The sequence below is a fragment of the Spea bombifrons genome, chromosome 2 (assembly GCF_027358695.1).
Source record: "Spea bombifrons isolate aSpeBom1 chromosome 2, aSpeBom1.2.pri, whole genome shotgun sequence".
In the NCBI taxonomy this organism is placed as follows: domain Eukaryota; kingdom Metazoa; phylum Chordata; class Amphibia; order Anura; family Pelobatidae; genus Spea; species Spea bombifrons.
Window position 1 is genome coordinate 15,365,589 of NC_071088.1, and position 13,413 is coordinate 15,379,001.

Below are 13,413 nucleotides of genomic sequence, written 5' to 3' on the forward strand. Positions count from 1 at the left end.
AGCAGAAATAATAAATATTAATGCTAAATATTAATTGCTAAAATAATAGCAATTAACGCTGGGTTTCAGTGGCATTACATAAATAATCGAGATTTTTAAGACTCCAGTTTAAACGTCCTACTACTTTTGGTTGTAATCACCAGTAACGGCGCGTGCAACGAAAAATGTAGAAAACTGTTGAATGAACAGTCAATTAGGAAGAGAGGAGTCAGTTACATGCTGGGACGCATCACGGTTACGGCAGACGAGACAGGAAATATAATTGCTGATCGTTTACCAATCTTACTGTCTTAGGGTTAGTCCAAAGCAACTGCCCTCAAAATGGTTTATAATCGGGTTAGCGATTGATTGCCTCTTTCATGGTTTTATCCAATATGGTTTTTTTTAAATGATTTTCAGTCACTACTGCTGAGTTAATCACAGTCTTGAACTATACCATGATATCAATGTGGATATGCCCGGAATGGTTATCTGGAACACCGAGTGAGTGTGCGACACACTCACCCGGTCTGCCGCCTCAGTGTGCTGTGTGAGCATAAAAGTGTAGCCATTGAAGTTGTCGGCTGCACTTATGTCATCAGGCGGCCGCTGATCTTAAAGTGCCAGGGCTGCCTTGTCAATGAAAGTTTGGCCCTGTTCGATGAATATTGTATTGGTTCAGTTAGCACGTTGTTAGTCATTTATTTTATTAAACAGAGATGTAAAGAATTTGATTTCCCACATTAACGTTGCTCTGTTATTGGTCTACGTGGCCCTATTTGCTAGAAAAACTCGCCCAGGTTGGCCCTTCACGACAAACTAAAAATGTCACATGTATTTTTATTGCATTAGTCTATATTATCATTTTAAAATCAGTCTACGTCAGATGCCCAGTTTGAATTTGCATCTCAACTACATTATCTATTGAGCCTTTAGTCACCCAGATTGTACAGTAAACCATCAACCGTTGAAAACAACACCGACAATGATCAAATATAACTGGCTTTATTACCAATTCTTCATCAATTTGGTTCAAAAATCCTTCACATTTATGTTCACATTTGGTCCACTTTCATAATCGCAAAGTCCAAACTTCTCGAGAAGTAAACATAGTGACATTTAATTTATTCTGTAAGAAAATACTCTTTCATGTTCAACCTTTTTTAAATGACACGAGTTGCAGGTTTCATCTGGTAAAAAAAATTTATATTCTTTTCCGCAAGAGATCTGGGTGGGACATCTCCCTTTAAATTTACTACTAAGGTATCAGTAAAAAATATATGACTCAATAGGACAACAAATCACTTCACAGACATTTAAAAATAATCAGATCTCTTTTACAAAAATTTGGTTTGCCAGTACTTCGCTGAGACATGGTTCTTGAAACAGAACATTTAAGATTTTACAAATATTTTTTTAAAAAATAAGTCCTCTTCAAACAGCTCCATGTGGCTTCACAAATAAAAAACAAAAAAAACAAACATACAAAACATTTGGTAGCTCTACAAAAGTAGATACATAAAGGAGGGAAGGGGATGATGTCTCTTAAAGGATGAAGAAAACCAAGAAGAGTGCTCTCATGGAAATTTTGATTCTATGGACGATGGTGAATCATTGAAGGAGGCTCAGAAGAAATGTCACATTATTATATAAGAACTTCTGGGCAAAATGGGTTCTGTAAATACGAAAAAGAAAATAATAGTCTTCTCAGAGTCATGGTTATTTTTTATTGAATGCGGCAAGAAATGCCAAGATGTCTTTGTAGAACAGTACGATGGACTTCCAAGTAAAGAGGCGTTCAGAACCACGGCGAGTCCTTTCCTTTATCCTGATGCTGAATACCTAAAGCATAAGAAAGAGAAATGATTAAAATACGTGCTGTACATCACGTAAACTATTCAGAAATATCAGTCTGGACAAGTACTTTCAGAAATCCTCAATGACATAATGGTATGGCTAAATTTTTTAAAGAACTTTAAGTAATCATATATGTAAATATCTTCTTAATATAGTCCATATCTAGTCGCCTTGTAGCTAAAGATCCCAATCTTTAATATTAGCCACAAATAGTCTCAGGTTCAGAAAATGGTAAACATAAAACATGTCTGTTGTCTATTGGTGATATATTATTAAAATATGTTTTTCATGCTCATGTACCATATCCAGCCGCTGGCTGGAGCGGCAAATTGGATGAGTACGGTACGCCAATTTGCCCAGTGTGCCACATGGCCAGTCCTGTGAGTGTGATACCATTATATATATAGTATTTTACTTGCCATCTTTTGATCCTTGCTGACATTCTTACTGGTAAAATAATTAATAATAATAATAATAATTTAAAAAAGCTTTTTCTTTTTTTTTTTTCTTATATTGTCTTTCATATATTTTCCTGGAACACAATTGTCACGTGACACTATATAGCAAGCGCTAATGGGTGATAGCAATAGAAATGTAAAACGTGTCTTAAAAGTTTTTAGGATGGTTTGATGCGATTAAACACACAGGGGAAATAATAGAATGACGGATCTGCTAAGGTTTGTTTGCTGAACATACTTGTTAATGTTTTGTGGAACGGCAACGTTATGGAAAACTGAATAACAAAATGATATCTCCGTTTGGTAAAAAGAATGTGTGTTTTTTTTTGTTTTTTTGTTAAGGTACCAAGTTATATGTCACCATAACTGGTTCACGGCCATAACCTGCTTAAAATTTGTGCTCCGTTATGTTTACGTTTCCCTGTTGAGAGACATCTCGCAGGCTGTAATTATAACCGAATGTGAGTTTCACGAGGTGCTAAAACCTAAATGCAGCGCTCAGCAAATCTCTCTGTAAGTGGGTAATTTGACTAAACCACAATACTGATGGGGTTTCTTCTCCCCTGGCCTTGCTTATTTTGAAAACCAGTTTCATGTTTATACCTCATCCATAGCTTGTTTCTTTATAGTTTTTCAGTGTGTGGTTCTATATGTGTAGGGCCTCCCTAAGTCTGAACGAAAGAAAAATAAACCCTAAAGTGAACCAAGTGCCAAATTCAACTTAAAGAAGTAATACGAGATCTGCATATAAAAAATAATAAATCAGTTGGCATTGTGGATGACATCAACAGAGTGGCAGCGATTATCTTATATGAACAGAAACAGGAAAGTCTGTAGTTTTGTTGGGACTATAACTGCTATGATCTTGGGTTTTAAGCTTTTGGCCAGCCTGGGACTATGGTACTCAGGACCAATATGGGACACTCCAGCCCGTCCGCAACACAATTTGGCCGGCTCAGCCCTTTTTGCAGACAGAACTTGTCAGGGATGGACCTTCATAATACATGGAGATGTTTGTGAGCTAAAGTTCCAACACTCCTGCTAATTCTTCTTGTAGCTACCCATTTGTGGTGTATTTACTAAAGTGTGATTTGGCAGTAGCTGTGGTTTCAACCTCATTCATTATGAAGAACCATCCTTGGCAAGTTTCTGCGGCAAAAGGGCTCAACTGACCTTGCATAATGTATCGTTCATTTGGTAAGATATCTTAAATTATGTATTATGCATGGCCATCCAAGCCTTGGTTGCAGCAGAGGTTTACGGAGTTGGTCTTTCACAATGAAGATGTGTGCGATTGTTTCATATTGCATGTAGAGGGTCGCTTACACTTATGTTTCTGTACGAGATTGATGAAGAAAGTTAGCAATCAAACTAGAGGCTTTTCTCTACCTCAGAAACCAAGATTGTGCTAGATTTCCTTTTTCTCTCTGTTCCATAATGAAGACACAAGAGTATAATGCCGTCTTTTGCTGGTTAGTCATAACAAAGTACTTCACTAAACTAAGATCACAAAACTCAACGCATGCCAGAATGATACTTTTTCTGCAACAAACCACTTATCTGCTTTGTAAATCACTCTAATGGACTAATAAGAGCTTACATGGGAATATAGCCACAACTCATTTAATTATAATTGTAACCGAGACGGCTGCTTTGTAGTATAGTGGTCTTTTCTCAAAGAACATCTCTGAACACAACATAATGGAACAACTGAAGAATTAAGCACTACTGTGGCGTTATCAGCCATACTCAAGAACCAAGGTGGCCAAGTGGTGGTTACTTCAGCTTCTGTGGGACTACAAATCTCACGAGGCTGAAACATTCATAGCCACATGAACATGTACTATGTTACTGGGTATATGAACTCAGGGCCTTTGGTGGTTCTTGGTGAATGATTTCCCAACATGATCTACACAAGATCTGAGCTGCTAGACTCTGTATTATGAAAAGGCATACAAATAATTGACTTATGGAGTTGTATCTATCAAGGCCAGTCCACTTTGCTGGAACTGTTACCAATCTACACAGTTATCTAATCGAAGTTCACCAAGGCAGTGATGGAGCTGACTGGTGGCAGCTGTATCACATGGAAGATGTTTCTGTATGGAAAATAGCATGGAGGAGGGCAAATGCATATGGTGGATTCAGCACCCTCATTCAAGTGCCTATGATGACTGTATCGTCGCTTTAATTTTATGTATGGCATTAATTAATAATCAGGTGGCTAATATACTTTTATGTGCAAGCACCCCCCCAAAAAAAAAATATTATTTAGAATACATTGAAAGTTTAATTCATCACACCTTACAGTACCAGATGGAGCCTGTTTCAGGAGTACTAACATAGTGGGATGTTATGTACTTGTAAAGCCCATGTTTTCCAGCAAATAATCCAGGTTTTACGTTTCTGCTCATTTTACAATGTGCTTTACAGCACAATAAACTAAATGCTGTCTACTCTGCGAAAAACACACACAAAATAATAATTATATCCTATGTTATTTTATTTCTCTTACACTATAGGTTTACACTGCACCTCACACACCAGTATTTCAGTTTACAACTCTACTGAACCCAAATAAAAATGAATGTGGGCAGCTTATATTTAATGAGATTTATGCCGCCTATTTTACATAGAACTATAATTAATTACATAAACTTGACCTTTCACAATAATTAAACATTCCGTTTGTTTGTGACTATCTATACCTATGTATTTGTCTGTCTATCCATCCATCCTTGAATCCATCAACCTATCCATCCATATTTCTCACACCGGTATAAACATAAGCAAACATTATAAAAGCAGACGTGATTTTGTTCACTAAACTATGTGTAATTAAATCAATGAAAAAAATCTTTCAACTAACTTGCAACTCACAGTTTATTGGGGAAAAAATAGGTGTTTCTACACATTTTTCCTTTAACATTATGCTCCTCCAAACAAAATCTGGTTCTAATCAGTACCGGAGAGGTATGCTAGAGTGTGAATACAGACCACACACAGAACACATTACAAAACCCGAGGAATCCAGATTGGAGGCTGTTATATAAGGACAGACTCAAAATCAAAAGTTCTTACCTGAATCAAAGCCAAAACCTGGAACAATATCCACAGTTCCATGAAATGCGCCAGGCCATGCCGAGGTAGCAGTAGTGGCAGCAGTGGCATCAGTTTTTGTTGTCTCACACTGTGCAGGGGAGATCCTGGCTGTGCGCATGGAGGGCATTAGAAGCGGTCCATATCGTGGGTCTAGGTGGGAACTAGGATGGTGATGGCGGTGATGGTGGTGCATGTGTGGGTGAGCATGATGGTGGTACATGTAGACATCATGCATATGCGTATAAGGCGAGCTTGTCTGTGAACCCAGTGGATAATGCCACGTTTCTGATACGGCAGATGGTGGAGGCTGTACAGTCTGATGCAAGCTGTCTCCATGCCAGCTGTTAGGGTCTGCTGATGGGAAGGTGCCAGTGGCTGCTGGTGGAAAGTCTGAATGAACACCACTCAAACATGCAGAAGTTGTTGTCCATAGTGGTGGGGGAAAACTAGTCCTTTGGCATGATACTGATGGGTTCTCTGTAAAATATAAAACATATAAATATTAGCTTTGAAGCCATTGGGACAATATCTACCCTGTTAAGGATACTAATGTGTGTTTCTCAGGAATTCAAGGAATTCTTGATGTCTCCACTCGAGTCAACTCAAGTTCAACCGACTTTGTGTTGTCACTGTGACATCCCAGCTTGCCCACTGATGTCCCGTGTGCACTTTAGCCTCGAACAGGTTGTCCGTAAGGGACACTCTAGCACTTTAATGTATATGATAATTCAGTGGCCCCTTTAAATTGTCATGATGTCCTCCCTTTGCGAATGCATGGAGGGGTTCTGCAGAATCCTCTTTTGTGCATTTCTCTATTCCCCACCCCCAGGCTATTTGTCGTGGAGGAAATTTGTTCAAGCAGCCAATTTATGGGTGAAGCTTCTGACCATGATGCAGGCAGGGCACTGCAACCCTGGAGCTGCAGCTTCTACTAAAAGGGTTTTTTTCTTACAGGTTTAATGTAAAAACCTTACAAAGTACTTTAATTTGCATTATTTGGTCAAAAGTCTGCCTGGGATCATGAGCATCTCTTTAAAAGAAACCAGGATTTATTCCACACGCCCATAACAGATTGCTTGGGTTATTACATTATTATGTACACTGACAACTATAAAAGATGAAAAGTCTTATGCGTAGCTTTATATGTCCAATCACTAAGACATGACAAGTTCAATTTAATGAAACATATGCTATGAATGTGATGCTAGAACAGATTCAGAGAAATATTAAACAACAACAATGCCTTTTATAGGCAAGTTAGAAGATGGGGGAAGTAAAATATTCAAGAACAGACAAATTTGTCTACTGCTTGCTAAAATATTCTCTCCTTGTTGGGGCCGATCGTACTTATTTTTCTAATTATAACCAAAATGTCAGTGATTTTAAGGGAAGTGCCCCATGGGAACCATATTTGAGGCCTGAAGTAAAGTTAGCTGTTAGTAGTTAGCTAGAAAACGGTTAGAGCTCACAGGGTAAAACCCATTTCGCTTTAAAAATATATTAATATATGATATATTTATTCACATTTATTTTACATTCACAGGCGTCACAAGTAATGGGATGTGCAACGACACCAAAGCTTTCAAATGAACTTGTAAGGTGCGAGTGTAATAGGAATTGTATGGCGCGAATAAAAAAAACAACAGCAATTTTTGCAATGCAAAAATTTAAAATAATAATTAATTTGAAGACCAAAGACACTAAATAGCAAGGAATGGGTCAGTAAGGATAACATCTTATTTTTACCTCTCGTTGCCCCTGGTTTGCATTTTGTGGATGCGTTATCTGGGTTGAAGGAGCTGATCTGGCTCAACGCCCTTGAGAAATGTTCATCTACAACAGCTCCAATGTCTCCCTGAAAATACGTAAAGAGGACACAGCGAGAATTCAGGTATTCCATCTCCGCTGGTTGCTCCTTTTCATCTTCTTCCTGCTTTGTTGGGAGAATCATCTCTATTGCTTCTTGCATCTTACTGTACGCAGCTATCTTCTTCTGTTAACAAATAAAAAATAAAGACTTATTAAGACCTCCATTACAAATGAAGTCCGTTGAGTCACAGCTGAGGCCCCATGCTCTTCTCGGAGGTTGGCTCTTGACAAAATATACACAATACATCTTGGATCCTCTATGATCTATTGCCATGACCAGTTATGATTTTGCTCCATAAGCTGAGTAGATAGATAGATTATATATTAGATAGATAGACGATGGCTATATAATAGATAGATAGATAGATAGATAGATAGACAGATAGATAGATTTGATAATATATAGATAGATAGATAGATAGATAGATAGATAGATAGATAATGGATATAAGCTAGATAGATAGATAGATAGCTAGATAGATAGATAGCTAGATAGATAGATAGATAATGGATATATAATAGATAGATAGATAGATAGATAGATAGATAGATAGATAGATAGATAGATAGATAGAGGATATATGATAGATGATAGATAGATAGATAGATAGATAGATAGATAGATAGATAGATAGATAGATAGATAATGGATATAAGATAGATAGATAATGGATATAAGATAGATAGATAGATAGATAGATAGATAGATAGATAGATAGATAGATAGATAGATAGATAGATAGTGGATATATAATAGATAGATAGATAGATAGATAATGATTATAAAATAGATAGATAGATAGATAGATAGATAGATAGATAGATAGATAGATAGATAGATAGATGATGGATATATAATAGATAGATATAGGATATATGATAGATAGATAGATAGATAGATAGATAGATAGATAGATAGATAGATAATGGATATAAGATAGATAGATAGATAGATAGATAGATAGATAGATAGATAGATAGATAGATAATAGATAGTGGATATATAATAGATAGATAGATAGATAGATAGATAGATAGATAGATAGATAGATAGATAGATAGATAGATAGATAGATAGATAATGATTATAAAATAGATAGATAGATAGATAGATAGATAGATAGATAATGGATATATAATAGATAGATAGATAGATAGATAGATAGATAGATAGATAGATAGATAGATAGATATATAGATAGATAGATAATGGATATATAATAGATAGATAGATAGATAGATAGATAGATAGATAGATAGATAGATAGATAGATAGATAAGATACTAGATAGATAGCTGATGGATATATAATAGATAGATAGATAATGGATATAAGATAGATAGATAGATAGATAATGGATATAATAGATAGATAGATAGATAGATAGATAGATAGATAGATAGATAGATAGATAGGATAATGGATATATAATAGATAGATAGATAGATAAGATACTAGATAGATAGCTGATGGATATATAATAGATAGATAGATAATGGATATAAGATAGATAGATAGATAGATAGATAGATAGATAGATAGATAGATAGGATAATGGATATATAATAGATAGATAGATAGGATAATGGATATATAATAGATAGATAGATAGATAGGATAATGGATATATAATAGATAGATAGATAGATAGATAGATAGATAGATAGATAGATAGATAGATAGATAATGGGTATATAATAGATAGATAAATAGATAGATAGATAGATAGATAGATAGATAATGGGTATATAATAGATAGATAAATAGATAGATAGATAGATAGATAGATAGATAGATAGATAGATAGATAGATAGATAGATAGATAGATAGATCTGTCTTAATAGAAACAAGCCCAGCAGCTCAGCAGCTTATATAAAGAAGTACAGACATTGGGTAATATTTTGGCAGGGCTCACTAGAAACATAGTTCTAATTCCATTCCAGCACATCAAGCTAGAATGCTGTGAAAATACACTGGGTCTGGAACACATTTTTCTGCCTGAACGTCTCCAAGCCTTCGGCAAAGCCGACACAACACTTCCACAAACAGACGCACAACCGCTGCACATTTGTTCATTGTTACCTCTGAAGACAAGAGGCAAGTTACGGCAGAGGAGGAAAAAGTAAATGTTTTTTTGCCTTATAATTCCTCATAGAAAGGAAAAAAGTCTGTTGAATCGAATATGTTATATACAAGGTAATTCTGTGTTAGGTATAACGCTATGTATTTCCACATAGCAAATCGATTTGTAGAAGAGACTTCTGAGGTTCCAAAGGCTTATCTATGTTTAAGATATTATACTCTATATCTGCCTCCGTGTTCGGCTTCTCATCAAGCACGGTTCTCTACAACTTGAGTCGGTTTTAATCACCATCTGGCATCAAGCTCGCAAATTCAGTGACACAGCACAGTTTTACAGAAAGAATTATCATACCATTATACGGGACCGTGGAAAATGCTTATGGTGAGAATGTCAAAGTTGGAAAATTATTCCTCCCACACACATACTGGGAATACTGGGCAAGAACGTATAATGGCTAATGGCTTCGGTACAATACACAAAAGAGCCGTTTGTAAATATTTTAATTCATTTCAGAATACGGTGCAGAATCATTTTGCTGAATATTCAGCCTATTTCAACATTTAATAAAACAACTCTTTAGAGTTGGGAATTACTGAAAAACACACACACACATATAAAATTTGAACAAATAAATGAAAAATAATATATTTATTTAAACTTCTTCTAACGGCGGACTGATTGTATGTAGAAAACCTACACTAAATGGGCCTCCAATATCCAAAGGCATATGCCCAATACAATAGCAACTACCTGAAGTAGAAGCTGCAGCTCTGCAGCTACACTTCTCAATGGTCCAGGGATTCTTCTTACCACTTATTGACTGCTTGCAGCCATCAGTCAGTGGCAGGGAAGCACCCCCAATGGAATAGACCCCTGCTTGCAGAGCAAAGGGGGGAATGTATATGGGGGGATTCTATGGAACATTTAAAGGGACCTCACCTATCATGTGCATTAAAGTGTGTACGATGGCTGGAGTGTCCCTTTAAGGTATGGAGGAAAGAGGCTCGGAGGGGACAGGGTGTAAGTAAATATTATGAAGCTACATAGGACACGTCTTAAAATGCAAACGGTTAGGGAAAATCTAAAAAAAAAGGGTTTCTAACTAATATAAGTATATACCCAAACATCGGCAAAACAGTTTAGTAAATTAAAAATAACTTTGTTAGTTTTCCATGCGACCGCTCCAGTTATAAATACAAATTCCATCAATGTAAATTCCGTCTATAAGCCACATAATTACTTACAAGAACACAATGACATAACATGTTTGGAATTACACTGCTGGTTCCAATATCACTGGCTAAGACGTTTTAAGGGACACTTCCCATGTAAGAGGATGATCTTTGCCGTTAATAATGATAAAACTTTAAGGAATGCAACAACAACACAAAACAGTATTCTCTGCTGACTCCGGCTGGGCCAAGTGTGCATTAGCCCCTCCTGACACCCACGCACTGTTCATGCTCACACGCTGCTGTCAGCCGGGTAAGAATGTGCGTTCTAGTACGGTTATTCACTACTAATGCTTATATATACATAGAGATCACAAAGGAAAGTATACTAACAGAGTGCTACCTGTGTGCAAAGTACCCACGGGACATGCCCTGCGCGGTTTATTCACTAAAGCAAGAGATGGAGAGTCTCGTCTTAGATTCAGGGTAGCTTAATGCCTGCCCCACGCGTGTTTAGATTCCCTGACTGTGTCCGCTTCTGATGGGAGGTTGCGCCATTTATTGCTTTTTATTGCCTTGCTTCTGCAAAGCTTTTACACAGCAGTCAGTGAGTGGACTGGAACTCACAGAATGGATCTCCGCTGGCAGTTGATTATGACAAAAAAAGTCAGAAAACGTCGAAATGTGTTTTCTTAGTGGGGAGAAAAAAGGGAGATCCATCTAAACATGTTTCAAGTGTTCTGTTGCTAAATATAATATACTGTAGATATATATATATAATATATATACATATATATATTTAGATCATGGTGCCCCATGTTACTTTGATTAAAATAAACCTTATCTAAAAAGAATAAAAAGTTAATGACATATAGTAAGTTTTGTTTTTTTTTTAATTACACTGATTTTCTATTTCTATATGATACATATTGTTATAATACGGCATAGCTGTGTCTAGAAGACTTTATACTTTTTATTTAATAAGTAGATGTGTAGCAAACATTGTGTTTTGCAGTGAGGACAATAATATTTTCAAAGATGATGTGGCAAACTGTTTGGGGAAAATACCAGAGTTGCAAAACAAATGAACGGTAAAAATGGAATTTAATGCACATCTGTTTACAAACTGATCCAACATTTCCTAATTTATCTAAAGATCAATCAGAGGACAAGGATTTTACTGTGCCAAGACGGTGGTAGATAACTGGAACAGCCTCCCATGAGAGGTGGTAGAGGGTAATACAGTGAGGAAATGTAAACATTCACGGGGCAGGTATAAAGCTATCCTGAATCTAAGGTTAGACCAAGGACTGATTAAGATCTACATCTTTCTATCAGTTGCGGATTGGTCAGAAGTTTGCACAATGACCTATTTTCAGTATCCTAAGAATAGCCAATAACTACATTATCACATGCAATATTACATTATTCATTTATATCATGCCATGTTATTCGGTTATATGTACATTATGTCATGTTATAAGGCTATATGCATATTATGTCATGTTATACAGTTATATAATATGGTTATATGTAGATTATGTCATGTAATACAGTTATATGTACATTATGTCATGTTATACAGTTATATGTACATTATGCCATGTTATTTGGTTATATGTACATTATGTCATGTTATACAGTTATATGTAGATTATGTCATGTTATACGGTTATATGTACATTATGCCATGTTATACAGTTATATGTACATTATGCCATGTTATTTGGTTATATGTACATTATGTCATGTTATACGGTTATATGTACATTATGTCATGTTATACAGTTATATAATATGGTTATATGTAGATTATGTCATGTCATAAGGTTATATTATTGAATACATTCATTAGGGGTTTAAAAATAAGTGATTCTTCTGTAATGTAAGTATGGGATCTGTATGCTGTCCAAACATAGAATACTTTATACATACTATATATCAGAACTTACACAATGATACAAAAAAGGCAACGGCAGAAGCTCTTAGAACCCCTTCCACCAATGCTACTTCTCCAAACACAACACTGATACAAGCTGTCGATTTCTATATAAACAGAAAGATTTTTTAATAATATCACATTTTCTCCAAAAGTTGGTTAATATCGCAGGAAACTCAGTAAATCTCCCCCAGGATAAAGAAGTATCTGCTCTGGAGGAGTTTAGGCGATGAGTGGCAGATACGGAATGATACGGAATGTGATGGTTCCGCAGTTAGAAAGTTAACCCAGAATCTCTCCAAAATCCCTCTGACCCCAGTAAAACAGACACGCACCCACTGGCATCCAGTGAGAGTAGTCAAGCCAGGTGCTCACCTGCTGGTTGTGGTGGTGGTGGTGGTAGTAGGCTGTGGTACACGCTGCCGCCGTGCTGGGCAGATAGTGGGGCATCCCATAAACCTGGCGATGATACATAACATCCAGACAACTCATTGCACGACTCGCAGGCTGGCCGGTCCCCTTGGCTGCTTTAGATCAGATGCCTGCGTACTCGCGGTGCGCATCAGAGCTCCTGCTCGCTCCCGTCCGCCCCGGGTACTTATAGATCCCCGGACCCCGATCTCTGCATGGCCACTTCATGCACTGCTGAGCACGCAACGATCCTGCCTGCGCATTAGCATGTATACAAAAGGCACGCCCGGCTCCGGCCAATAGGCAGCTCAAAGGCAGCACTGCGGGACAGGGAGCAGCTACTGCGAGGCGCAGGGCGAGGCGGGGCAGCCTGTCATTGGGTTAAAGTTTGACAAAGGGGCGGGGGGCGGAGCCTCAGCCTGCCAATCCGAACTGCCGAGGAGTGACAAGATCACAAGTAACAGGTTATTATGAGAGAGTGAAGGATGCTCGCTGTGTCTTAGATGGCATGAGAAATAAAGTGCCCTGATTTAAAGATCTG

The 13,413-nt window shown here is 37.0% G+C and overlaps 1 protein-coding gene across 2 annotated transcripts; it reads right to left on the reverse strand.

The window, feature by feature from the left end:
• Positions 1–968: 968 nt before the first annotated feature.
• On the reverse strand, positions 969–13,163 carry VGLL3 (vestigial like family member 3). 2 transcript variants are annotated; one of them, XM_053456835.1, is made up of 4 exons: positions 12,837–13,163; positions 7,143–7,386; positions 5,376–5,873; positions 969–1,821 (listed from the first exon to the last, which is right to left on the reverse strand). In XM_053456835.1, the coding sequence occupies exons 1-4, from the start codon at positions 12,951–12,953 to the stop codon at positions 1,778–1,780; spliced, it is 903 nt and encodes a 300-aa protein (XP_053312810.1). In that variant the 5' UTR covers positions 12,954–13,163; the 3' UTR covers positions 969–1,777. The 2 variants fall into 2 exon arrangements, with proteins under 2 accessions (XP_053312810.1, XP_053312809.1); XM_053456834.1 differs by having other exon boundaries at positions 7,143–7,389.
• Positions 13,164–13,413: the final 250 nt, after the last annotated feature.